Source organism: Ochlerotatus camptorhynchus, unplaced genomic scaffold (assembly GCF_037179485.1).
Source record: "Ochlerotatus camptorhynchus isolate MF236.1 unplaced genomic scaffold, CSIRO-AGI_Acam_v1.1 ptg000503l, whole genome shotgun sequence".
In the NCBI taxonomy this organism is placed as follows: domain Eukaryota; kingdom Metazoa; phylum Arthropoda; class Insecta; order Diptera; family Culicidae; genus Ochlerotatus; species Ochlerotatus camptorhynchus.
The window spans coordinates 3,271,660-3,298,060 of NW_027040988.1; the positions used below are offsets into that span (position 1 = coordinate 3,271,660).

The 26,401-nt window shown below is 41.1% G+C and overlaps 1 protein-coding gene across 1 annotated transcript; it reads right to left on the reverse strand.

Annotated features, from left to right (window-relative positions):
* On the reverse strand, positions 1-25,181 carry LOC135712763 (deubiquitinase DESI2). Its single transcript, XM_065235820.1, has 6 exons — positions 24,785-25,181; positions 24,075-24,541; positions 1,915-2,081; positions 1,718-1,859; positions 1,558-1,646; positions 1-1,493 (listed from the first exon to the last, which is right to left on the reverse strand). Exons 2-6 carry the CDS (start codon positions 24,207-24,209, stop codon positions 1,415-1,417), a joined length of 612 nt encoding a protein of 203 aa, XP_065091892.1. The 5' UTR covers positions 24,210-24,541; positions 24,785-25,181; the 3' UTR covers positions 1-1,414.
* Between the last annotated feature and the right edge of the window lie 1,220 nt (positions 25,182-26,401).

Here is a 26,401-nt window from a genome sequence, read left to right on the forward strand (position 1 = left end):
TTTTCTTCTGCTGCTGTCCACCTGTTTAACGGGTTAGAATTTTCGTTTGTAAATCGTGCGATTTAAAAAATAAATTGCTTATTCTGGATTTTATTTTATAGTAGGTCATTTATTTCTGTTTCGACAAAAAATCGGGCAAGTAGGTTTACGAAACGCTATACAAAAGGTTCTTGATTTCGAAAAAAAAAATCTACTAATAAAAAAAATGGAGCAAACAATTTGTTTGACCTTTCCTCTACTTTCTGCGTACGCCAAAATTCACAATCTACGAGATTTGTCTAAAATATTCACGTCTATCAATCGATCGGAACGACCCTACAAACATAACCTCACTTGCATTATTTTTAACCGTAAATACTCGTGTTTTGTTGTTCGCTTGGTGATGTTGTTGGTATTTTATTGTTCCATTCAGTGGAGCATTTTGGGTTTTAATGTCGACTTTTGTCATTCATTGTCATAATTAAACTTCAACTGTGTATGATCATTCGCAATCATCTCAAATAAACTCTCCAGAACTTATTATTTTGTTTTAGTTTAACATACACTAATGAGAGTTTCTTCTTGTTTTAATTAATTCCATCTACTCTAGTGCATCTCAGTATCTCTCTATTCAGTTAGTATTAGTTGCCGTTCAAACAGTGTTTAAATATTTCGCGTTTCAACTGATTTTTTTATGTTTACTTCAATATAGACTTTGTTCATTATGCTTTATTTTCTTTAATAAGTATTTATAATTACATACTTCTTTACTCTTGCTGTTGCTTACGTTCTATTTTCTTTATTTTTAAGTTCAATTTGAAACGAATACTTTCTTCTCCACTGTCGTCTAAGTTAAAGATATATATTACACGTTTTTTGTTTTTAATTTTCGCTTATTTTCATTGTTCTTTAGAAATCCAGTTGCTGTAATATCATTTCGTTAAAAAAAATAATGATGACAAAACGATATTTCTCTGCTTATTAAGGTAGGTTGAAAGAAAATGGAGCTTTGTGACAAGATGGGGAAAATTTTCAAGTAAGTTCTAAAAACACGTACCTAGCCTAGTGTTCACAATTGGACATTGATTTGCCTCAATAGTTGATTTGGTTTATTGACAAAGACAATAAGAGGAAACCGACACGTTACAAAAAACGAATATTATAAATATAATAACACCTACAACTTGGCGGGTTATCGAGAAACAAACCAAAAAAATGAGAAAATTCGTTCAGAATTCACGTTTCCAACTGTCACCGAGATATCCTTCCTATAACCATTCATTCGATACTGGAGTTTGGTTGAAATCTTTTAATATTATTTGTTGTCTCTAGCGTTGTTGTTGTTGTTGTTATTGTTTTTACTATTGTTCTTTCCCTCGGTGACAAAGTGTGGCGTGCCGCCGTCAGAAACATGAACACTATCTACTAGCTATTCTCAAAATGGACTGGAATCCGAGTCACGATCCTGTATGGCTGTTATCGATTGTTGTAAGGCATTAGGAGTCAACCATTCTCTGGAAGATAGTAATTCAATAAAAAAATCAATCAATTCCTATCCATCAGTAAAATATGACTTACTTTGGTAAACAGCGCTGCAGAAAAGGTACGCAGGAGCTGAAGTGAGCCAGTCGATTCACCCAACTTGGAATCTCTTGCCCGCAGAGAATCTGCGAAGAAAAGTGCACAAGTGTTTTATTTGATCAATGAAATTAAAAAAAAAATAAGTCCAAGTGCTTACCTGAGTGACTGCGCCGGTGAAATGGTTGCAATTGTTGTTCATCAGATGATACCGATCACCTCGAAACTGATTCCCTAGCTCTTCCACAATTCGACGGACATCTTCCTCGGTGAAATCTGTGCAGCCAATTTGTATACTTTGTCTGTAAAATAACACCGTTATATTTTTATGAATTTTTTAGTTAATAGCAATTTTACCTAAATCGAAACTGTTCACCAAGTTCGTCATGGTCCCGTGGGGATATCTCGAACACACCGGTGAACGGGAACGGATGACCTCCGTAGGCGAACTCGGTTCCGAATATTTCCACACCCGAGTGGAACACTCCTAGTCCGATCGAGGTTGTGTACTCGTTGATCCAGTACTGTAGGGAAGGATTGGAAGAAAATTAGATATAATCTGTAGGTTTTTCTCTAGTTCTTGTTTTACGTAACTGGATATGCCTATACCTATGGCTGGGCTCCCTACACATATTAAATTTGGATATAAAGAGAGCCAAAACAGAAGAAAAAAAAATCCTTCTTTCTTGCAAAATTTCGAATACAGATAACAGCGCTACCGCTCTCGGTGACGGCCTAACGTTGAACTGTACTGCCTATAATCGCATATCAGCCTGTTTTATCCATATGGGACTGATATGGGATTATAGACAGAATAATCAGTAGCAGTTTCATAATTCGTTTTATCCGCGATCGAATTTTTCCTCTTACCATCTTTATATGAAAAAAACAAATTGAAAAATAAGAAGAAAATCAAATAAATACCTAGGGGAAATGGATGTAATGTCGACTTAAATGCTCCTAATTTGGGCCCATACACAAAATTCAGCAATCGACTAAATTTTTAATAGCAATCAAAAATATCCATTAGTACCGTCCCAATAACGCGTTTATCTAGATAAAAAGGTAAATAGCAGATTTTTAGCGATGGGCCCAATCTTAGATCTATAGGCCAACATTAGAGCAATTTCCCCTATATGGAATCTGAAAAAGAAAGCTGAAGCAACTCGACTGAAGAGTCCAATCACAACAGTCTAGATAATAAATTGATATTAATAACATTACATTAGTTTACATTAGTCACTCGAAATACTACGGTTGTCTTTATTCATCCTTCCAAGGGCCTTTGCTTAATTGGAGCGATACCGTAGCAACCGAAAAACAAGAGTGAAAATTTTCAAGTTCATGTTTCAACGTCGCCGGTGGTGTAGTGGTAAGCGTGATTACCTCTCACCCCAGCAGGCCTGGGTTCAATCCCAGTCGGCGCCGCCGGGATGTTCTGAGGCATAACATCTCTGATCACGCCTTCCTTCGGATGGGAAGTAAAGCCGTTGGTCCCCGGTTCATGAGTTGATGGGTCGATAGGTAGGGTCCAGGTGTGGGAGCGCCTTCCTGGCACGTCGGTAGCATTGGTGCTCAGCACGGAAAACAAGATCAACGGAAAAAACAAACCAAAATAAAAAAAAAAAAGTTCATGTTTCAAGAATTTTTCCGTTTTCAAATAAGGTAAATGGCTCTAATGTTGGCCTATGGATCTAAGACTGGACTCATCGCTAAAAATCTGCTATTTACCAATTTTAACTAGATGAACGCGCTATTGGGACGGTACTAATGGATATTTTTGGTCACTATTGAAAATTTAGTCGATTGCTGAATTTATGTATGGGCCTAAATTAGGGGCATTTGAGCCGACTTTACATCCATTTCCCCTATCAAAGCGAAATAGAACTATTGGGCATTATCAAGCTTAATGGATCCAATTATTCAACCTGGAAAACCGAAAGTAGAATTCCTGCTGATCCGGGCGACCTCTGGAAATACGTAACCGAGAAACGACCAGAGCTCGGTGCACAACCTAGACCAGCCTATGTAGCAGCAGTTGAAGCGTGGGACAGCGGAGACCAGAAGGCGCGTGCGACAATTGGCCTTTGCTTGAGGACAGCCAGTTAAACCTTATCAAAGAGTCCAAAACGGCAAAGGAGACATGGGACTTGTTGAGAGGCACTATGAGAAGGCAAAACTAACCTCGAAGGTGTCGCTACTCAAGAGGATTTGCGATAAAAGATATTCTGATGGCGAGGAGCTTTTCGAGCGGCTGACGGTGGCGGGCCAGGAATTAAACCAAAGTCTCCAGGTGACCATGATACTCCGTAGCTTCGGAATCTTTCAACACTTTAACTACGGCGCTGGAGAGCAGAGCAAACGATGAGCTCACTCTACACGCAAACCAAAAATCTATTACAATGAATGTTAGTTCCAGTTCCTATCATCCTCTGTTCATGAACATCGCAACGAATGTTAGGAATTGACCATGCAGGCGATGTAATGGTTTTTTGTCTTTTTTTATTTCGTGTTCCATCTACGCTTTCGACTATACCAGTAAGCTTGTAGAACGACGCACATTGTAGAACATTGTAGAACGACGCACACACTTATCTCGAATCTCTCCAGCAGAAAAAGCATACGAAGTCGAGCATGCGAGAAAATGAGCGCTTCATGTTTGCTTTTAGGCTGACCATATTCACAAGCATGGAGAGAGCAGTGGAGAAAGCACAGGTCTGATAGTCGCAACGTCCGTGGTTCGAGTCCAGTCGCCAACCTTTTTTCTATTTTTTTCGACATAATTAATTTCATTCACTAATACAACTCCACATTTTTCGGTCTCCAATTTTCTTAAAGGGTGTCCACGATGAAATTGCCACACACAAAATTGATTCGCAAAATTCGAGTTTTCATCCGATTGCCATCAAATTTTCAGGGATTGAGAAATAACTATTAAACTTCATTTTACCATTTTACTCGTATTTTATTTACAGTCCATACGCAAATGCCCGCACCTTGGCCTTAACCCCGGCCATAAGATTCTGCACAACCTGTGAATCAACCGTTTTTTGCATGTAAACCCATACTTTCTACAGTTCCTCGACTGTCTTCACTACCTTAGGTCGTTTAAGAAGGTGCTGCTTCATAATCACCCAGTACTTCTCGATGGGGTGGAGCTCCGGAGTGTTAGGAGGGTTGAACATTTTCGGCACGAAATTGACCTTATTGTCCGCATACCACTTCAGCACGTCCTTGGAGTAGTGGCATGAGGCCAAATCCGGCCAGAAGATTGTTGGGACGTTGTGGGCCTTCAGGAGAGGAAGCAGCCGCTTCTGGAGGCACTCTTTTATGTACACCTGTCCGTTCATCGTGTCCTGGGTCACGAAAGGTGCACTCCGCTTCCCGCACGTGCAGATGGCTTGCCAAACCAGGAATTTCTTCGCAAATTTGGACATCTTCTGAGTGCGGACATGCTCCGGAACGCTGAACTTATCCTTGGCCGTGAAAAACAGGTTGCCGGGGATCTGTTTGAAGTCGGCCTTCACATATGTTTCGTCAGCATGTTGAGGTACAACTTCCTGGCACGGGTTTTGGCGGACTTGTTCTGCTTCTCGTCGCGATTAGGGGCCTTTTGTACCTTGAACGTTCGAAGCCCAGCCTTAGTTTTGGCCTTCTGGACAAAACTTCGGCTTAGGTGCAGCTTCTTAGCCACATCCCTAACGGAGGCGTTCGGATTTCGGTTGAAGGCCCCAACTACGCGGTTGTGATTTTTGGTGTCGTACGGAATACTTTTTCCTTCACTTCTGGGCTTCCGATCGGTGGTCAACCGTTCCTCGAACCGCTTAATCACTCGCGACACCGTGGAATTCGCGATTCCCAACGTTTTAGCGATGGAACGATGCGAGAGATCCTTGTTCTCGTGATGAATGCGCAAGATTTTATCACGCACGAGCTGTTCTTTCGACTCCATTTCCGCGAGTTTTGATCACAGGACTTTAAAACTTGCAGGATGTAAATAATGCACTATGAACTAAATCCACCCAAATTTTCATTAAATTCTACCCAACGGTTAAAAAGTTAGAGCAATTTCATCGTGGACACCCTTTACATCGGACCGCAGCTAGGTATATCGCATCCTCGGTTCATGCGGTCTCCACTTACATCCTCTGATGATGAATCCCACATAATTGTAAGCGAATCTTACATCCACCGGTTGGGTGTAGAATTGATTAAATTCAAGCTAGTGGACGAGGTGTCGAAGCGCTGTTCCGGAGCACGTGGTGAATCAGGATATTGCCATAAACAAAAAGATTATCGCGCAACGATGAAACAAGCAGAAAGCCAGAGCAAGTGTAGTGCTCAGGGTGAAAGCGGTTCGTCGAGCAATCCGGTGCAAATCGGAACTGGAATACTCGTTTGAGGCAAGGAGTAGGAACAATCTGAAAAAAGCATGGGTAAGCAACCTCCCATATGTGTGCGAATTTGGATTTGTTTGAGAATTTTGATGAGAGCGTGCAGAAGGAAGCCATTTTGGCGGACGGCAAAAAAGCGTCTGCAAAAGGAATCGGATTGTTTTATCTGACATTCCTTTCTCCCGAGGGTGAACACTTCAAAGTAGCCCTCACAGATGTGTTGTACGTGCCGGATTTGGAGTCGAACCCTTTGAGCCCTCTCGGTGCTACTATAGTCTTCGATGCCAATGGATGCCGTATTTTGAAAGGTGAGAAACTCGTCGGTCGTGCTACATCTTCTGGTGGGTTGTACTACTTGCCTATTGCTCACGAAGCGGTTAGCGTCAAGAGAGCACAAGCACACATCAAGTTGTCAACACACGTGGCACCGCATCTTAGGACACCGTGATCATGATGCCGTTCGAGAGCTCGAGACCAAGGAATTGGCAACTGGAAGAGACCAATCAATATTATAGACTGTAGCTACCGTGCCGTGTGCGAATGTTGTCTAGAAGCGAAGACAACATATCAAGAAGACTGGCAACTCTTCCATTTTCTCGTACGACCGCTATGAGGCAGGTTCAATCGCGTCATCTGCCGCTCAAAGGTAAATGCTTCGAACGAATTTGATAGCAAAGATTAGATCCGCAGAAGAAAGGTTTGTGTATTTGCTCATTTTTCTATGCGTTGCTTCCACCATCGCTCAAGTGCAGCGCTACTGTATCTGTCGCTTGGATTCTGGCAAAGTTGCCAGTCTTCTTGATATGATATTTTCGGTAAGCTCTGTTCCCAAAAAGGTCCAAACGCACGTCAAGCCAGGTGCTGGATCTTATTCACTCGAACGTATGCGGCCCTATGCGAACACCAACACCGAGGGGATGTCACTATGTTTAACTCTAATTGACGATTTCACCCGTGTATTGCCTGATAAACTAATCAGAAGTTAGTGACCGGATTAAGGAATATGTTCCTGCAGTTTTAAAACAAATTAACAATCAATACGAAACTAACGATTTTAAATTGGCTCACTATTTGACTAGCCTATTGGTCCCAAGCAAATCGATTAACATCCCCATTCTAGTCGAAATTCTAGTACTACACTATGTTTGTTTTGATTCTTCCTTTGGTTTGTTTTCCGTAAATTCCGTTTTTTTTTCCTTTGGTTTGTTTTCCGTCGATCTTGTTTTCCGTGCTGAGCACCAATGCTACCGACGCCAGGAAGGCAGCTCCCACACCTGGACCCTACCTATCGACCCATCAACTCATGAACCGGGGACCAACGGCTTTACTTCCCGGGGCGTGATCAGAGATGTTATGCCTCAGAACATCCCGGCGGCGCTGACTGGGATTGAACCCAGGCCTGCTGCGGTGAGAGGTAATCACGCTTACCACTACACCACCACTATCTCTATGAAAGTTGGCAGGTAAAATTAGGGGTTTGTGGATTTACCCATGTTTCAAGGGGTGCATCGATTAGCTTGGGACCGAAGATAATACCAGAGCTGAGCCAAAAAGTTGACCACGTTTCTTCGGAACCTTCTGGTCATAGCGTTACCTCTATGATAGAATTGCTTTGAGGTTCAAGTTTCCCATATTTTCTGGATGTTATTTGTCTTTATGTTCCCGCAGTTTGTTTATGAAGTTTCATTGAAATTCTCAGCATTTCAATTAAAGCTTCAGAACTTATGTAAAGTTCCTACAATTGTTGTGAAAATTTCTTATCTTTCATAAAGTTAATTACAAACTTGAAATAAATCTTTTTTTTTCCTTAGGGTTCTTCATTTTGACAATAAAAGAGATGAATTTTTGATAGGCTACCCCACAGTTCGCTTCATAACCCCGAAATATGAACCTATGAAAAAATTGGTAAAGATTGATGAAGGTTTAGAGGTTGCGCCAATGATTTGAAATTTGTATGGGAATTACTATGGAAGAATTTTTAAAAAAATCGCTCCAAATTTGCTTCTACTTGTTCCAATGTTGTTGCTATCGAAGTGAGCAGTAAGTCTATTGTTGTTACGATCAGTTTTACAGAAATCTGGTAGTTTGAACATTTTCAATATGTGTTCAATAAAAAATGAGAATGATTTCAGTGCCGTCCAGCGCTCTTGTGAGAGCATCGCGACTAAGTTGCGTCGTACGGCTGATCAGGGCCCCTTCTCCAATATTCATTGACATTTTTTTATAAGAATAAACATTATGTTTATAATAAAAGATACTTCATTCGTTGCAAAACATTTTTTTTACTAGCTATATGACTGAAAAAATTCTCATTTTTTATTGAACACCCGTTACATGGAATACGAAACTTCAAGACATTGCATATTTTGAGATCTTGAACTAACTAAAATTAAGTTAGTGTTAAACTTCAACATTTAATGGATTTGAATGTAAAGCTGTTTCTTTTTAAACTGATTATCATCTATTGTAAAAATGTTTGCGATAATTGCTGTTGTTGTTTACCAAAAAAAAACCTACAAAATTCAGGGAATTGTATTCAGTCAAATGAGTAGATGATTAAACGTCGAAAAGCTCTATAGATGTATAACACATTCGAATTGTTCGAAAATTGGAACCAAATGCAGTCATCGATTGAACTACACTGAGGCAAATAAACTTAAGAATTCCATAAGGCATGCTTATGAACCTAGACAATTTTGATTTCATAAGACACTAATGTATTCCATAAACACGACTTATAAATGATTATGGTAGTACATTATGTGGTTTTTATACGCCTTTAGCAAATCCGATTTTTCAAGCATTGATAAACGTGAGAGCTAATCACAGACTCAATAATCTGAACGCTCAATGTTCAAATCCTGTCTGCTCTATTTTATAATATTCAAGTTTGATAAGCTGTTTTATAAATTTCATTAATTTGATTTCATTAGTCAAACTTATGATTTCCATAAAAAATTCTTGTAGCGAAAAATCATAAGTGCCGCTTATGGAATCCTTAAGTGTATTTGCCTCAGTGTATCATACCCTACACACTCACTGAACCAATTTGACATATTCCTGTTATGTGGAAGTCTAATAAATTTGCGCTATAAGATAATCCATTGAAAATGATATGATTGAAAATGTGTCAGGTAAATTCTATATGAATATCCGATACATTTACAATGCTCATAATTTGGTAACATTTATATGATCATCATATGATAAATGAAAATCGGTCAAATTATAATAATTAACTGAAATGGATTTGAAACCCATAAGCATAAGCTTTACTTTTCACCACAATATAATATATGTGTCATAAATCAATCGAAGTAAAGTTTATGTGAAAATCACATGAAACTTACTGCTTCTTTTGACACATATATTTAATCGATTTCTAAAAATAAATCGAAAAATAAACATCAGGCAGTGGGAGCTTTAACAGTTGTGTCTTTTTTTTATTGTAGCTGATTTGGGATTCGATCCAGAACTGTTGAGGTGTGATGCTTTCGGTGTCTGTGCTCGATTCCATTGGGCCACGGCTGACTTTAAGATTGAGCTCGTTCAATTAGCATGAAGTAAGAACAGCTCTCCCGACATGGAATGTAGTGCAACGTTATGCTCACTTTGCTAGAGTGAAGGAAAATAACACTGTCAAATTTATGCTCCGTTTCGGTGGTGTCGTGTATTCAAATCTTTCTTAATGCTCCTGTGTGCAATAAAACAACGACTACATTATATGAGTTCATGGAACTCGTTTATGACACTCGAGTGTGAAGATTTACAATTAGAATCTTAGCTAATTAAATATTGCAGTAGAATCATTTTTTTTTCAATCTCAATACATTCTTTTCCGGAACCCCTTATCTTATGAAACAATAACAAACAAAGATTATTCAATACAGTCTCATTGTTGTTAGTAATATTTAGTTCCACTAATCATTTTAATGGGAGCGATATTCATCCCAGAAAACCATGCCAAAACAAATGTTTGCTGTTGGATTTATTAAAAGGCAAATCTATATGACTATCTAATGATTGGGATAGATCTGTTTACAATCTTTATACCTCAAAAATCAAAGGAAGCTGTTCCAATGAGATATATATGTTTTCCTGTACTGCAAAGTTAAATGACAATCCAATAGTTTCTACATGTCTGTTTACACGCGACATATCAACAAACGTCAAAAATCGTTAAAAGCAACTCCAATAAAATATACATGCCTATCTTATAAGATATATCTTTTAGTGAGCAATATTGTTCATGAAAACAGGTATATTTTACTGAGTTTTCTCATAGTGCAAATTTATATGATTTTCCATTAGTTTCTAGATATCTGTTCCCACCCATGACATATCAACAGTTTTTCACCATGAAATATATCAGACAATATTCATATACTTTTTACCTATCGCTAACCACGTTCGAAGCAAAGTATTATCAAGTACTAAGTATGTGAAATTATGATAGAAATCATTCCATATCGCAGTCATAGTTTTTAAGTGATAATCCAATGGAATCTATCAATCATCACATAGAATTAATAAATCTGCTGACATTGCTATGTTATCAGATGGATCCAATAAACGGTACATGTCGATTTGTTTCAGTGCTGCATGAAGAGTGATCAATATTGAAATAAATTCACGCTAAAAACGTTGAAAATAGTGACTTTAGTGACTGGCTGGAACAAAGTGACCAAGGTGCAGAACCGGTTATGATGACATCGATCACGCAGTTTGGTATTTCCCGGGTAATGACGCCTCCAGAGCACAACTGTTGGATACCCTAGTGGCCCGAGGTAGACAACCCTTCCGTGAAGTAAGAGATGTATTGGGAACCCGTGATCTTCCCTACATGCAGGCGATCTACGAATTCCTTTGTTTGTCTGAAGTTAAAGTTTGATGTGACCATCCCCTCCTTTCCAAACAATTTCCAGCCATTTTGTATCAGTCTTATTATCTGTGCTAATTGCCCCTGCCCAGCCAGGATTTGGTCAGCCGTCCGAGAGTAGTATCTGAAGGAGGCTTCAGAAACCAGTTTCCTACACGAAACGAAAATCAATTATTTTATTCATGTGTTTCACTTATACATTTTTGCCAAAACATCAGCCTTATACATTCCATAAGACAAACTACATAGGTCCTATAAGAATACAAAAAAGGTATGTGTGACCGCTTATACATTTCATTTAACACATGATCTTCATTAACTTTTTGCTTATTAGTTGACTTATACATTTTATGAATAATCAGCAATAGAAATTTTCCAAAAGGTATAAGGAGATTTCTATCCGTGTACCTAGCTCCTTCCAATCGAAATTGTTACCCATTAACCTCGAGCTCGCCACGAGTAATTGGTACCCAAAACTAACCTAAAACTACTGCTGTTTAAAATGAAAATTCAAACATTACTGATTTTTGGCTCCGCAAAGTGTCACACACGACTGAGCCTAATAAATAAACGAACTAGTTAAAAAACAAAGTGATCAAAAGTGACTTGCCACCAGCCCTACAAATATTAACAGATCAATAAATCCCTTCTTCTTCTGCTTCATTTCAAGCTTATTGTTTATCGTATATGAGCTTTTTAAGCTTAAGTAATATCATAGAGATAACTCTAAGACTAGAAGGTCCCGAAAAAATGTGCTCAACTTTTTGGCTCAGCTCTGGTACTCTCTTCGGTCCCAAGCTAATCGATTCACCCCTCGAAACATAGGAAAAACCAATTACCCCTCATTTTATCTGTCAAACTTTCATAGCGAATCAAAACAAACATTGCGTAGTACTAGAATTTTGACTAGAATGGGGTACGTTAATCGTTTGCTTGGGATCAATAGGCTAGTCAAGTGGTGAGCCAATTTAAAATCGTTAGTTTCGTATTGAAATGGCAGCACATCGAACAAAAATTAATCGATTAGTTGTTAATCGAGTAATTAAAAAATGGGACATCTCTGATTTTGGTGTGATTGTTTTGATAAAAAAAAAGTGCGCAAAATTGCATCCCTACCGAGGGGGCATCAAAACCACAAAATTACCTTGCATACGGGGGGTATTCGTTGGATGAAAGGGACCGTGAAAGAGGACACTAAAATAGAAAGTTTTTCTTCCGACAGTGTCATCTTAGTATTCATCTTTGGTAATACTGCGCAAAGACTTTTTGCGAATCCTGAGACTAGTTTCGAACTCACGAGTGAATTTGGAATTAATTAAAAGGCTCCGAGACTTTATCATTATGAGTTCATGTTAACAGCTTATATATCTTGAAAAAATTGAATCTACTGTATAGTATAGCTCGAACAGCTCAAGAAGCATGGAAGAAGCTGCTTTCCAGGATACTGATAAACATCGAAAAATCAATTTCCTGCGGAAGCTCTAGAGAATGGAGAAAATGTCGATGAAATCTTTACCACCAGCCAAAAATTACAAGATATTGGATTCCCTATAGACGATGAAGGGCTGCTGTTGCTTTTCTGATCCATCTGCTTCACTACCACTAGCTAGTCATCTGGTTCAACTGGCTCGGAAAAGCAACAGTAGCCGTTCGCGCTCCCGCCGCAATTTTCTCAAAACCTTCCAATAAGGCAGAGCGAGCGAGGGCGATGGATTCTGATTTTAAGATGACGTACAGTGTGGTTCCTCAGAAACTTGCCCTTCCGCAGATTTTTTTTCATTTCGTTTATTTGGAAGGCTCAAATGTTATAAAAATAACTTAGCGGAGCCGAGTTCATAAAATACCAATTTTGGTACTCAAAATACAAAAAAAAATATATAAAAATGCATTTTATCATAGGATTTTTCTGGGTGGCGATCGAAGCGGCGACAAAGCGATCTTCTCCCGTGCACGCAACTTCTTTCTTTCCCGAATTTGTTCCTCATTTTCATTGAACCCGAATCGTGATCGCTGCTGCTGCTTCTGAACGTCGTTTCCCGTTGCATGCTCTCCGCTACTCTCGTCGGTCGTCGGGGTCGTCACGTCCATTTCGTTATTTTCATTCAGCATCTCCAACCTCGTGTCCGTTTCCTGGTCGCTAATGACTAGCGACGCACCTTCCACCACTACACCAGCATACGTACTGCTGCTGTTTTGTTTTCTTTCACTTTGCTGCTTTCCTTTTTCCTTAGGTTGCCTCTCCGCTTCCTTCCCAGCCTTCCGCATGGGACAGGAAAGCTTCCGGTGTCCGTCTGCCTTGCACAGAAAACATTTATCTTTGTTGCCATCATAAAATATATTTCCTTTGCGATTGATGAAATGTAATGACGTGGGGATTTCCTTCTTCACATCCATATAAAGGGTGATACGGTCAAAATTTGGTCAATATCAACTTGACGTATTTCTTTCAATTTTGCATTTAAAAAACCTGAACACCCCTCATTTTGAAGGTGTGTGTGTGTAGAATGTTGCTCCTATTTTGATTTTGGAATTCACTCTTCAGTTGTCAAAATGCCGTCCAAGCAAGAAGAGCAGCGTATCAAAATTTTGCTCGCGCATCGCGAAAATCCGAGCTACTCGCACGCAAAGTTGGCAAAATCGCTCAAAGTTGCCAAATCAACCGTTACAAATGTAATTAAAGTGTTTGGGGAACGTTTGTCGACAGCCAGGAAGTCTGGATCGGGGGGAAATCGAAAACCGGAAGCCGCGGAGACGACAAAGAGAGTTGCCGGTAGTTTCAAGCGAAACCCTAACCTCTCTCTCCGAGATGCCGCAAATAAGCTGGGTGTATCGTCTACAACCGTGCATCGAGCCAAAAAACGAGCCGGACTATCGACTTACAAGAAGGTAGTGACTCCAAATCGCGATGATAAACAAAATACGACGGCCAAAGCGCGATCCCGGAGGCTGTACACGACGATGCTGACGAAGTTTGACTGCGTGGTAATGGACGACGAAACCTACGTCAAAGCCGACTACAAGCAGCTTCCGGGACAGGAGTTTTATACGGCAAAAGGAAGGGGAAAGGTAGCAGATGTTTTCAAGCACATGAAACTGTCAAAGTTCGCAAAGAAATATCTGGTTTGGCAAGCCATCTGTACCTGTGGCTTGAAAAGCAGCATTTTCATAGCTTCCGGGACTGTCAACCAAGAAATTTACGTGAAAGAGTGTTTGAATAAACGTCTGCTGCCTTTCCTGAAGAAACACGGTTGTTCCGTACTGTTTTGGCCGGATTTGGCATCTTGCCATTACGGTAAAAAGGCCATGGAGTGGTACGCCGCCAACAACGTGCAGGTTGATTCCGTCTCGCACGCTGAGCCGATCAAGTCGCATCGGTCTCGTTGTACGACACTATCATTTGAGTTTTGAGTTTTTCCCCACGCGAGGGTTTTTTCTCGCCAAAGTTAATTGGCATAGTGTTTAGACGACTAGTGCGCGAGTGAGGAAGCCGTTAATGATATGCCGAGTGCTTTCATTACGGTCCAGCTTTAACCCAGCATCATCGCAACATCATCAGCAAAATCATCACCACTATCGGTACATCACCCCATCGATAGCAACAACGAAAGAGCGTCATATTGCCTACCGAGTCGACCGAGGCACACCAGCATCGAGGTTATTGACTCTGCAGCCGTTGGATCAAACAATTATATCTCTCCAGTCTGCTGCCGCCTCAGTGCGTTAGGTATAAATCGTATCGTTTGTATTGTTCTCGCCAGTATAGCATCTTCCTTGTTTCCCTGGTCCAATATTAGATTGGTGTTTAATTAGGGTGATCCAAAAATCCAATTTTTTTTTTCGCTTGATTTTTTTTTCTTGATTTTTTTTTTCTTGATTTTTTTTTTTATTATTATTTTTGTATTACTTAGGGTGATCCAAAACTCTGTAAATAGTATATAATCATTTTTTTTTTTTTATTTTTTTTTTTTGATTTTTTTTTTCTTTGCATGTATTACTCGTTAGTAGAGTGAAACTTTATATATATATATTTTTTTTTCTATTTTTGATATTATTTGAAATTACTGCAATTATTTGTAAATTTTTTTACAAAAAACACCATTGCGGCGATATTTAACCGCAATGGATGAAAATGATAAAGGCGGGGGATGGTCGCTTTCCATCTCAGACGACGAAACTCTTGATTCCACCTCACACGAAAGTCTCGAGGAAGTTGTGGAAATGGAAACCCTTGACGTTCCAGTTGACTCGCTCTCCAGCAAAAATACTGGAGCATATCCCAAGAAAAGGTATCGCCCACAACCCTCTCCCCCACCATCTCCTCCTCGTCCACCTGCACCCCCCACACCATTGCCCCCAAAAACCTCTGCGCTCCCCCGCCTAAAGGCTTACCCAGAAGCCTCGAAAGGCCCATGGGTTGTTTTTTTCCGGCCCAAACAAAAACCTTTGAACATTCCGAGGATCTCTAAGGATCTAACAACACATTTTTCGGCCGTTACCGATATTTTCAAGGTAACACCAATAAAACTGCGCGTTACCGTTGATGACCGGAAGCAGGCTAACCAAATTGTTGCGTGCGAGCTTTTTTCACTGGAATACCGAGTCTACATACCCAGTAGTGAGGTAGAAATTGAAGGAGTGGTCACCGAAGCGAGTTTGACTAGTGATGATTTCTTGGGTCCCGATTCCTTCGGAATCTTTAAAAACCGTGCTCTGCCGAAGGTGAAGATATTGGACTGCCTTCAAATGCAGTCAGTATCCGTAGTAGGCTCCAAAAAAACTTATTCCTTGTCAAACTCGTTTCGTGTGACGTTTTCGGGTTCAGCGTTACCTCACTACGTCGCTATTGGCAAGGTTCGGCTGCCTGTACGCCTGTTTGTACCTCGGGTAATGAACTGCTCGAAATGTAAACAACTTGGTCATACATCGGACTACTGCTCGAACAAACCACGCTGCGATCAGTGTGGCGAGCAACATCAAGAGGGCCCTTGCGGTGCCCCACCAAAATGCGTGTACTGCAAGGAGAGCCTGCATACCCTGACTAACTGCCCGAGGTATAAACAGCAGGGAGAAAAACTTAAGCGGTCTCTGCAAGCTCGCTCCAAGAGAACACTAGCAGAACTCTTGAAGAATACCGCTTCATCTTCTCAGACCACACCAAAAAACAGTAACACGTTCTCCATTTTGCCAGTTGATGATCTAGACTCTGACTCAGAGGGCGGTGAGGGTAGTCCGTTTGTCTTTAAAGGCAATACGAGAAAACGAGCAAAACAACACACCACCGAAAAGCCTCGTAAGGCCACTGGTACGGACCACCCTTCCACCTTGGAAAATTCAAGAGGTAACGGAAATACACCGAAACCCATTCCACCGGGTTTTAAACCTTGTAATTATGACAAGAACTTTCCGTCACTTCCAGGATCATCTAAAACCCCAGATGTCCCAGTTTTTCGGCCAGAAAAGCAGCTGAATAATCAGCAAGAACATGCCCCCATGTTCACGTTTTCTGGTATTGTGGATAGCTTCTTCAGTATATTCAATGTCTCTGACTCAACGAGGAGCATTATTAATTTAGTGCTGCCAATGGTGAAAACTCTTTTGAAGCAACTAGCTTCTAGGTGGTCCTTCCTTGCATCGATCATATCTTTCGATGGATAATTCTCCGAATGAGGTCGGGGATATGATCTCTGTTCTTCAGTGGAACTGTAGAAGTCTTATGCCAAAACTTGACACATTTAAATTTTTAGTTAACAACTCACTCTCTGATGCATTTGCCCTTTGTGAAACATGGCTCTCTTCAGACAACGATCTTGCTTTCCACGATTTCAACATTATTCGCCTTGACCGCGCAGATTCGTATGGAGGGGTGCTTCTGGGGATCAACAAGCTCCATTCCTTCTACAGAATCGATCTGCCTTCGGTGACAGGCATTGAAGTTGTTGCATGTCAGGTTAATATTCGAGGTAAATGCCTCAGTATTGCCTCAGTATATCTTCCACCGCGAACTGCGATTTCTCGTCAAAGTTTCTCGGATATCTGCACGGCTATGCCGGAGCCACGGTTGATCTTGGGAGATTTTAACTCTCACGGTACAGGCTGGGGGGAACTGTACGACGACAACCGCTCAACCTTGATATACGACATGTGCGACTTCTTCAAAATGACAATTCTGAACACCGGGGAAGCAACACGAGTAGCCAAACCTCCAGCAAAAATAAGCAGATTAGACCTCTCACTTTGTTCGAGTTCACTATCGTTGGATTGCTCGTGGAAAGTAATTCAAGATCCCTACGGTAGTGACCATTTGCCAATCAAAATTTCTATTACCAATGGTTCATCTTCTACTCGTTCGGTCGACATCGCGTACGATCTTACAAAAAACATTGACTGGCGAAAATTCGCGACCGCGGTTCTTGATGCCAGCCAATCGGTTGACGTACTTCCTCCGCTGGACGAGTACTCCTTTCTCGCGCGTCTTATCATCGATTCTGCGCTGCGAGCACAGACGAAACGTGTTCCGGGTATTTCCGTCCGCAAGCGACCTCCCACCCCGTGGTGGGATAAGGATTGCACCGACGCGAACAGCGAGAAGTCCGCCGCGTTTAAACGGTTCCGCAAACACGGCAAGGTCGGGGATTTCGAGCGGTACACCGACCTCGAGAAAACTTTTAAGGACTTAATTAAAGCAAAAAAACGCGGTTACTGGCGTCGGTTCGTCGATGGTTTGTCGCGAGAGACTTCCATGAGAACACTCTGGAATGTCGGCAGGAGAATGCGAAACGCGTCATCACCGATTAATGAAGACAAGGAGTACTCGGACAGATGGATTTTCAGCTTCGCGCGGAAAGTTTGCCCGGATTCGGTACCGGTCCAATCCAACGTTCGTGATCGTCCGTCGGGTAATAACGAAATAGATTCCCCGTTTTCGATGGTGGAATTCTCACTTGCTCTCCTTTCATGTAACAATTCAGCTCCAGGAATGGATAGAATCAAGTTCAACTTGCTTAAAAATCTCCCAGATGTCGCGAAGAGACGCTTGTTGAACTTATTCAATCAATTTCTGGAGCACAACATTGTTCCGGATGACTGGAGGCAAGTAAGAGTTATCGCCATTCGAAAACCCGGTAAACCCGCGTCGGATTATAACTCGTACCGTCCCATCGCGATGCTGTCCTGTATACGGAAATTGTTGGAGAAAATGATTCTTTTTCGTCTAGACAAATGGGTCGAGTCGAATGGTTTACTTTCAGATACGCAATTTGGATTTCGGAGAGGCAAAGGAACGAGCGACTGTCTTGCGTTGCTTTCAACTGAAATTCAACTGGCCTATGCGCAAAAACAGCAAATGGGTTCAGTTTTCTTGGACATTAAGGGGGCTTTTGATTCTGTTTGTATCGATGTCCTTTCGGATAAACTCCACGATAGTGGGCTTTCACCAATTATGAACAACTATTTGAGCAACTTGTTGTCTGAGAAATATATGAGCTTTTCTCATGGAAACTCGACAACTTCACGAATTAGTTACATGGGTCTCCCCCAGGGTTCATGTTTAAGCCCCCTTCTTTATAATTTTTATGTAAAAGACATTGATGGTTGTCTTGATGAAAATTGCTCGCTAAGGCAGCTTGCAGATGACGGCGTTGTATCCGTTATAGGGCCAAGTGCACCGGACCTGCAAGGACCATTGCAAGATACCTTAGACAATTTGTCTACTTGGGCTATGAAGCTGGGTATCGAATTCTCTCCGGAGAAAACTGAGTTGGTTGTTTTTTTTAGGAAGCATCATCCTGCACAGTTACAGCTTCAACTAAAGGGTAGAACAATCACTCAAAGTATATCTTTCAAGTATTTAGGTGTCTGGTTCGATTCCAAAAGCACATGGGGAAAACATATTGCGTATGTGAAACAAAAATGCCAACAAAGAATCAATTTTCTTCGTACAATCACTGGAACTTGGTGGGGAGCACACCCGGAAGATCTGATCAGGTTGTACCGAACAACCATCTTGTCGGTTCTAGAGTACGGAAGCTTCTGCTTTCAATCCGCGGCGAAAACACATATCCTGAAGCTGCAACGGGTTCAATACCGTTGCCTCCGAATCGCGCTTGGCTGTATGCACTCGACGCATACGATGAGCCTCGAAGTACTCGCGGGTGTTCTCCCACTGACAGATCGTTTCGCGGAACTGTCCTTCCGGTTTCTTATCCGTTGTGAAGTAATGAACCCATTAGTAATAGAAAACTTTGAGAAGCTGCTCGACAGAAATCCTCAAACAAGATTCATGAGTCTCTATTACGAGTACATGACGCTGGAGATTGGCCCTTCTTCATTCAATTCCTCTCGTGTTTGCCTCCAAGACTTTTATAGTTCCTCTGTAAATTTTGATCTGACCATGTTGCAAGAAATCCGTGGAATACCAGATCACCATCGATCGATGGTTGTTCCCTTAATTTTTGCAAACAAGTACCACCATGTTAGTAACAATAAGAGTTTTTTCACAGATGGGTCAACTATAAACGCTTCCACTGGATTTGGAGTATTCAACGAATTTCATAGCGCCTCATATCAACTGCAAAAACCCTGTTCCGTATACGTTGCGGAACTAGCAGCCATATTTTACGCAGTAGAGCAAATTGCCTCACTACCATCTGATCACTATTTTATTTTTACTGATAGCCTTAGCTCGTTGGAGGCTATTCGATCAATTAGGCCGATGAAGCACTCCTCGTATTTCCTGACCGAAATCCGAGCAAAATTGAGTACTTTATCTAACTGCTCCTATACTATCACCTTAGCTTGGGTCCCATCTCATTGCTCAATTTCGGGTAATGAGAAAGCGGACTCGCTAGCTAAGGTGGGCGCTATGGAAGGCGATATTTTTGATCGACAAATCGCCTTTGCGGAATTTTTCTCAATTACCCGTCAGCACGTCCTCACCAACTGGCAACAAAAATGGAATGAGAGTGATCTGGGAAGATGGTTACATTCTATTCTCCCACAGGTGTCGAACAAGCCATGGTTCAAAGGATTGGACATGAGCCGTGACTTTATACGTGTCATATCAAGGCTCATGTCCAATCACTACTCGTTAGACTCGCATTTCTTCCGAATCGGGCTCGCAGGCAGCAATTTGTGCGCTTGTGGTAGTGGCTATCACGATATCGACCACGTGCTTTGGTCATGCACCCTACATTGTGTTGCTAGATCCGAGTTATCCGCATCCCTTAGGGCCCGAGGAAAACAACCTATGCGGCCCGTTAGAGACATCTTGGCGAGCCGAGATCTCGAATATTTTAATTTAATTTATGTGTTTTTAAAACGGATCGATCTGAGGATTTAGTAGTTAGTGTCATCTTGTGTTCCCCCAAGTTGTTAGCTGCCCATCGGTGTACCCCCATGTTTGTCTTTTTCGTCAGTTGGTCGCTTAGTTCGAGATAAAAAGCACATTGCTCTCCAAACCTTGTGTTCTCAATCCCTACCCTGCCATCCATTTGTTACAATTTGTTACCCCTAACCTCGAGATAGCCGCGAGTAATCGGCCCCCGCTTTACTAACGTTAGTTTTAAGAAATTTTGTCATCCAAACAATGAATATCGGCTCCGCAAAGCTACGGCAAATGAGCCTGGAAAAATAAACGCATTAAAAAAAAAAAAAAAAAAAAAAACAACGTGCAGGTGGTTCCCAAGGACAAGAACCCTCCCAACACGCCAGAGCTCCGCCCAATTGAGAAATACTGGGCTATTGTCAAGTGGAACCTAAAGAAGACCAAAAAAACTGCTAAGGGCGAGCAGCAGTTCAAGGCAAACTGGCTTTCTGCGGCGAAGAAAGTGGACAAGGTGGCTGTACAAAATCTGATGGCAGGGGTCAAGCGTAAGGCCGGGCAATTCGGATTTGGAAAAGCGGAAGCCTAACTGAATATTTTTCCTGAATTTTATACTAATTGAACTTGAAAAAGAAATTTAATTTGATTTTTTAAATCAACGATTTCACCGATTTACACGCGTTTTCCCTTGACCAAATTTTGACCGTATCACCCTTTATATACCGCGTATCCCTGTATATACCTCAAAACACAGATCAGATGGAAATTTCTCCCGGATGATGCGTTTAATTTTTCCATATTTCCCCAGCACTTTATCCAGCTCGTTGTCGGGTACCTCTGGTGGCAAGTCATACACACGCACATATTGAATGTATTCACCAGCATGCGACATGCGTACCTTTGCCGTCGTTCCATTCGCATAATGGAAGATTAAATCCTCCGAATTGAACGTCAGAGCATGGAGCATCGCTTCCTCTGATTTGAACTTGATGAATACTCCCCTTTCCTCACCAATGCGATAAACAGCTTCCATTTCACTTCAATCCGCGTCGAGTGCTTTGGCGAAATTTACAATCTCTCCGATGTTTGGTTTAGCATCATCGTGGCTGAAGCTAAACTTGATGGTGTTTTTTACTTCACACATCTTGCACCGTAGCAACAAAAGGCACCGAACTGCTAGCAACAAACAAAGAGCAACTATATAATAGCGAGTCTCGAAAACAGGCTATCGCGTGGTTCACACCGAAATAAAAAATCGACTGCTGCTGTAGACAGCTGTGGGACAACTGTTCCGCAGGTTAGTAGTTCTGATAAGCAACGTTCACCAACGCCTGAACCGGTCAGCACTGTACTCCCATCACACTTGAAAGATGAAGCTATTAATTTGCAACACGATTATGAGAAGTGGCTGGTAGCGCCCAGTCCTAGACAAGTGTAATGACGATTTCATTTGCAATAGCAATTCCCCGCAGGCTATGATTGATCCACAGAGAGTACAAGAGCCTCTGGATCGCACGGATCGCGATCAATGGATAGCAGCAATGCAGTCAGAGTACCACGCGTTATGCAACAATTAGACGTGGTGTCTCGTTGATCTCCCGGAAGGACGTAAGCCATTGAAGAACAAGTGGGTATTCAAGTTCAAAACAAATGCGGACAAAACTTGTGATAAAAGGTTTCTAGAATGTTAAGGGTGTGGATTCCAACGAGACTTATTCGCCTGTCGTCCGTGCAACAATTTGATATCTCTTGGCGCACAGTTGGATCTCCAAGTGCATCAAATGGACACTGTGACAGCTGAACGGCGAGGAGATATATATGGAACAACCAGGATTCCACGACGAGCATGTATCAAGCAAGGTTCACAGATTGAAGAAGGTCATTTATGGTCTGAAGCAGGCGAGCAGAGTGTGGAACTGGAAGCTGGACAAGAAACAGAAGCGTATATGATTGATCCTTTGAGGACACCTGTGTGTACTATCGCATCCTCGATAGCAAGCTAGTCATTATTTCAGTTTATGTCGACGATTTCCTCCTTTTCTCTAACGATGGACGGTTGGTTGATGACATCAAGCGGCAGCTCAGTGAAGAGTTTTAGTTGAAGGATTTGGGACAACCGAACCAGATTCTAAGTCTGCGCGTGACTAGAACCAGATGTGGAGTTTCCATGGAAAAAGAACGGTATATCGATGAGTTACTTGAGAAATTCAAGATGAAAGATTGCAACCCAGTATCAACTCCTTTTGACGTGAACCAACAGCTATCTAAGGAGAACGAGAAGGAAAAGATAAAAAAAGTTCCATTTCGTGAACTGATAGGAGGCCTTCAGTTCATTTCACAGTGCACAAGACCAGATATTCGTCACGCGCTCAGTGTAGTAAGCAGTTATTGCAGCGATCCAGGATTTGCTCACATGGACAGCAGCAAAACGGATACTTGGTTATCTCCACGGCACCAAAGCATGCAAGCTGTCGTACCGAAAAACTGGTGATTCCGGACTATCAAGCTATAGTGATGCGGATTGGGAAAGCGATCCTGAGACGAGGCAATCCTTCAACGGCTACGTCTTCGTTCAAAGCGGCGGTGCTGTATCGTGGAGTTCCCGAAAGCAATGGACTGTTCCTTTATCAACTACAGAAGCTGACTATGTGGAACTCTCAACGGCAACACAGGAAGTCATCTGGTGCAAAGTATTCTTGAAAGAACTACATGGCGCTAAGGATTCAATTACCATCAAGTGCGACAACAAGAGTACCCTCAGTCTTGCTGAAAAAGAAATTTGCTATTCAGCAAGAACCAAACACATTGACATCCGAGAACAAGTGGAACTGAAGTTAATCAAATTGGAACACGTCCCATTTAATCTTCAAGCTGCGGACATCCTCACTAAGGCACTACCTGGCTTGAAGCTAATTGAAACCCGAAAGCTATTGAGTGTTGAAGAAATTCCGCTTAAGGGGGAATGTTAACACAGTAAGCGTTGTATGATAATCAATTAATAAAAATCATTCTCTGCTACAACCCTCACTTGACTGCACACACTTTTCTATCATTAATCGCTTTCTAGTATCCACAGATTTAGTGGTTAATGTTTAATTTGTTTATCAAACACTTTTTGATTACAAAAAACTTCCTTGTATGACTTATTTGATGCCCACTCATGAGCATGAAACAGTTAAAAAATGACTGAAAATTCTACTAAAAAAAAACTTAACAATTTTATAAAAAATTACAACCTTGGATTTGGATTTAGCACACAAAAAAGTATTGAGTACATGTACATGTAACATGTGTTTGTATTGATTTAAAGACGATTTTATGTTTGACCTGCTTTTGTTTGGAATCACCCCACTGTGCAATGTTGTTGGTCACAGTGGTTTATGGCCCAAAAAAAAAAAACAAAAACTAAATACAGTTCAAATTCAATCAACCATTTTGGTGTAAACTATGACATGTTAAATGTTTCAGTTAGAACATAATGCCCAAGGAAAAAAAATGCTTACACGCAACGTTCCCGAAACACAAGATTGATAAGGAAGGAAATTCAAATAACCTCGGCCATGTGAGAAGTGTAAATTAACAACAAAAAAAAAGCTAAATATAGTTCTTTGTCTACGTCGTGCATATTCGGTTATCCGTTTTCCCCGTGTCCAAGACCATTTCTACAGCTATTCACTAATTTATTACAAACGAATTATGAATCATCAGCATCATTGTTTCTCTCACCACGCACGATATGAGAAAGCCAAACCAATTAAACTTAGCGAAATTCATCAAGCCCTTTCTCAGCCTTCAGGAGTCACTTAATTGGACGTAATGAAGAGTCATTACCCTTTCCTTAACATAGCTCTTCTGTGTTCTCTTCACCAGTTCATATGCGTAAGCACATAGCAAAACCCTCGAACTTAAACGGTATGTTACTTACCATATCGTACACGTTGAGTATGACCGGTTCGCGGCTTCCCATCGCTGTCGGCAGCAGTTCGTCGCTTCCACTATCCTTTGGCACCCCGAGACAGCTGGGAAAGGGCAGATTGCAGGGAAGCCCGTTAGAGAACATCACAACATCCAGCGGCAACGAGACAGAGCAGCAGAAGATTCCGCGGTGGCACCAACGGCACAGTAAGATAATTTATAAGATCTCCGTGTTTTGTTTTCTTTGTCTTATTGTTTGGTATGGTACATGTACAACCAAAATGGATCAAGCTAGATGGGTGACAACGGTGATCAATTTTGATACGATGGATCCGAAATATCACGCAATCTAGACCCGAAATGAGGGGTATGTTCCGAAATGATGATTTGTGCGGGGCGGGAAGATCTATCAGCTGGATGATTCTAGCTCTTTACTGTGTATAATGGTTTGGTGGGCTGGACAGAAGGAGGTTGTAACTAAAATAAAGAGGAGAGAAAACCAGAAAGATGAGGAAAATGAGAACGATTATCATGACTACGGGGATCTACACAGAATTTCGAGGGGAGTCTGGGGATGAACGGTTTCTCAGGCACTTACGCATTGCAACAATAACAAAATAATTAACATTTTTTGCCTTCCAAAGCTACAGAAAACCAATCACCCCCCACCCTCCACCCCTAGTAGTAGTTAGGAAAGAAAACAAAAGAAAAATTACTCACGATTGGCAGGGTCTTCGAATTAGATCTTTCCTCCCTTTAGCTAATTCTCCAGCCACCGATTAAGTAAGAATATTTCCCTCGGATCTCGCCGTTGATATCGGATAGGGTTGGCCTGTATTATTATGGTTGCTTCGATTTTGTCCTCGGGTTTTATTTGTCGTATGGAGATAATGAAGAACTGGATGTTGCATTAACTACTACTGATTTGTTGTTGCTGTCGCTGCTGGTTCATTACTCCACCACTTTCGTCCAGTTTTGCTATGTGATTCTGTGGAACGGGCGAGATTCTTAGGTACTGTGGACACGATTTAAAAGCTTAAAAATTAAAAATCTGTCGACATCGGATGGTAAAAATTTTCGACACAAAAATTTTATCTCCTTCGTCTCCGTTTTTCTCTTCTCCTTTGACCTTTTCTGACGGTTTTGAGATGCAATTTGACAGTTTTGACAGAAAGGGTTTTTTTTTTTATTTAAAAGGCATTTTCGACGTGCAGGGGTGAATCAGACTCAAGCTTATTAGTAAAGGTAGGAATAGAGGTGAGAAATTTTATTAATATCGAGTTTAGCATTTTTTGAGGCATTTCCCACCATTCAGGATGAATCTCGAGAAAACATTTAAACCAACGTAAGCGCAACCGTACCAGTAGTTGCCATTTGTTGCACTATGTGACTTACGCACAGTGTTTCCATTTTGGCTTAATCACTTCTCTCCACACCGGTCGTTGCAATCAAAGTCACAATTTAGACGAGACCTCGGGCGAAACTTTAAGTTACACTGATAAAATTTCAAAGATTGTTTTATGTTTCCCACACATGAATTTTTGCAATGTGATCAACAAATGATATCTTTTTTGTTTTTCTTTATTAAAGAGACTTTCAGCCTTGGGCTGGTTCGTCTCCAAATGATATCTTTATGTCGGACACTTACTTAATATGTGTACACATAAAAGCTATGTGTAACCACACATACTATTCATTTGACTCATAAAATTCATGTGTGCTTCTGGGTGGATTCTGTTTATGTGTGGTCACATGAAAATCATGTGGAATTTTACATGGAAATTCATCAGTAAAAATGTGTGGAATTCTATTACTGTATCGTTTTCCACACCGGCCGGAACGAAATACTTGAAATCTACAGGTTTACTTGGTGCTTGTGAACATCTCACCGAATCGAACATGGATCATTTTATGAAATTCTCGCTTCACTTTTCAAATAGACCAATAAATAGACCACCATTTTGAGAATATCGAAGTTGAAGTTTTTTTTAGAAACTGTTTAGAAACAATACTATTTTTAATGTAGCCAGTGAATAATAACGTGAATAGTTGTTCTCTGATTTACGTACATGCCACTGCAGAAATTGAAAATACGGGTAGATAAAATATAATTCGTATAGGGAAAAAACCGAGGAAAAAACAAACATCGAATGCCTGGCACATGAAGGAGCAGAACGTTTGGTCACTGACAAAAGTTTGGCGTCAGATTATTTTTCGGATTATTGTACCGTCAGAGTAAAGAGGCTGAATTTATAAAGAGACGACATGACAAAATTGGAACAATCGATTGTCTGTCAAAGTCATAGGAAAGGTCATTCCAATCAAGCAGAAGACCTG

Coding starts and splice junctions, on each gene's coding strand:
- LOC135712763 (XM_065235820.1), bottom strand. CDS start 24,209: ATGTTCTCTAACGGGCTTCCCTGCAATCTGCCCTTTCCCAGCTGTCTC. Junction 1,647..1,717: donor TCACCGGCGCAGTCACTCAG/GTAAGCACTTGG, acceptor TTTTCTTCGCAG/ATTCTCTGCGGGCAAGAGAT. Junction 1,494..1,557: donor CTGCAGCGCTGTTTACCAAA/GTAAGTCATATT, acceptor ACTATCTTCCAG/AGAATGGTTGACTCCTAATG.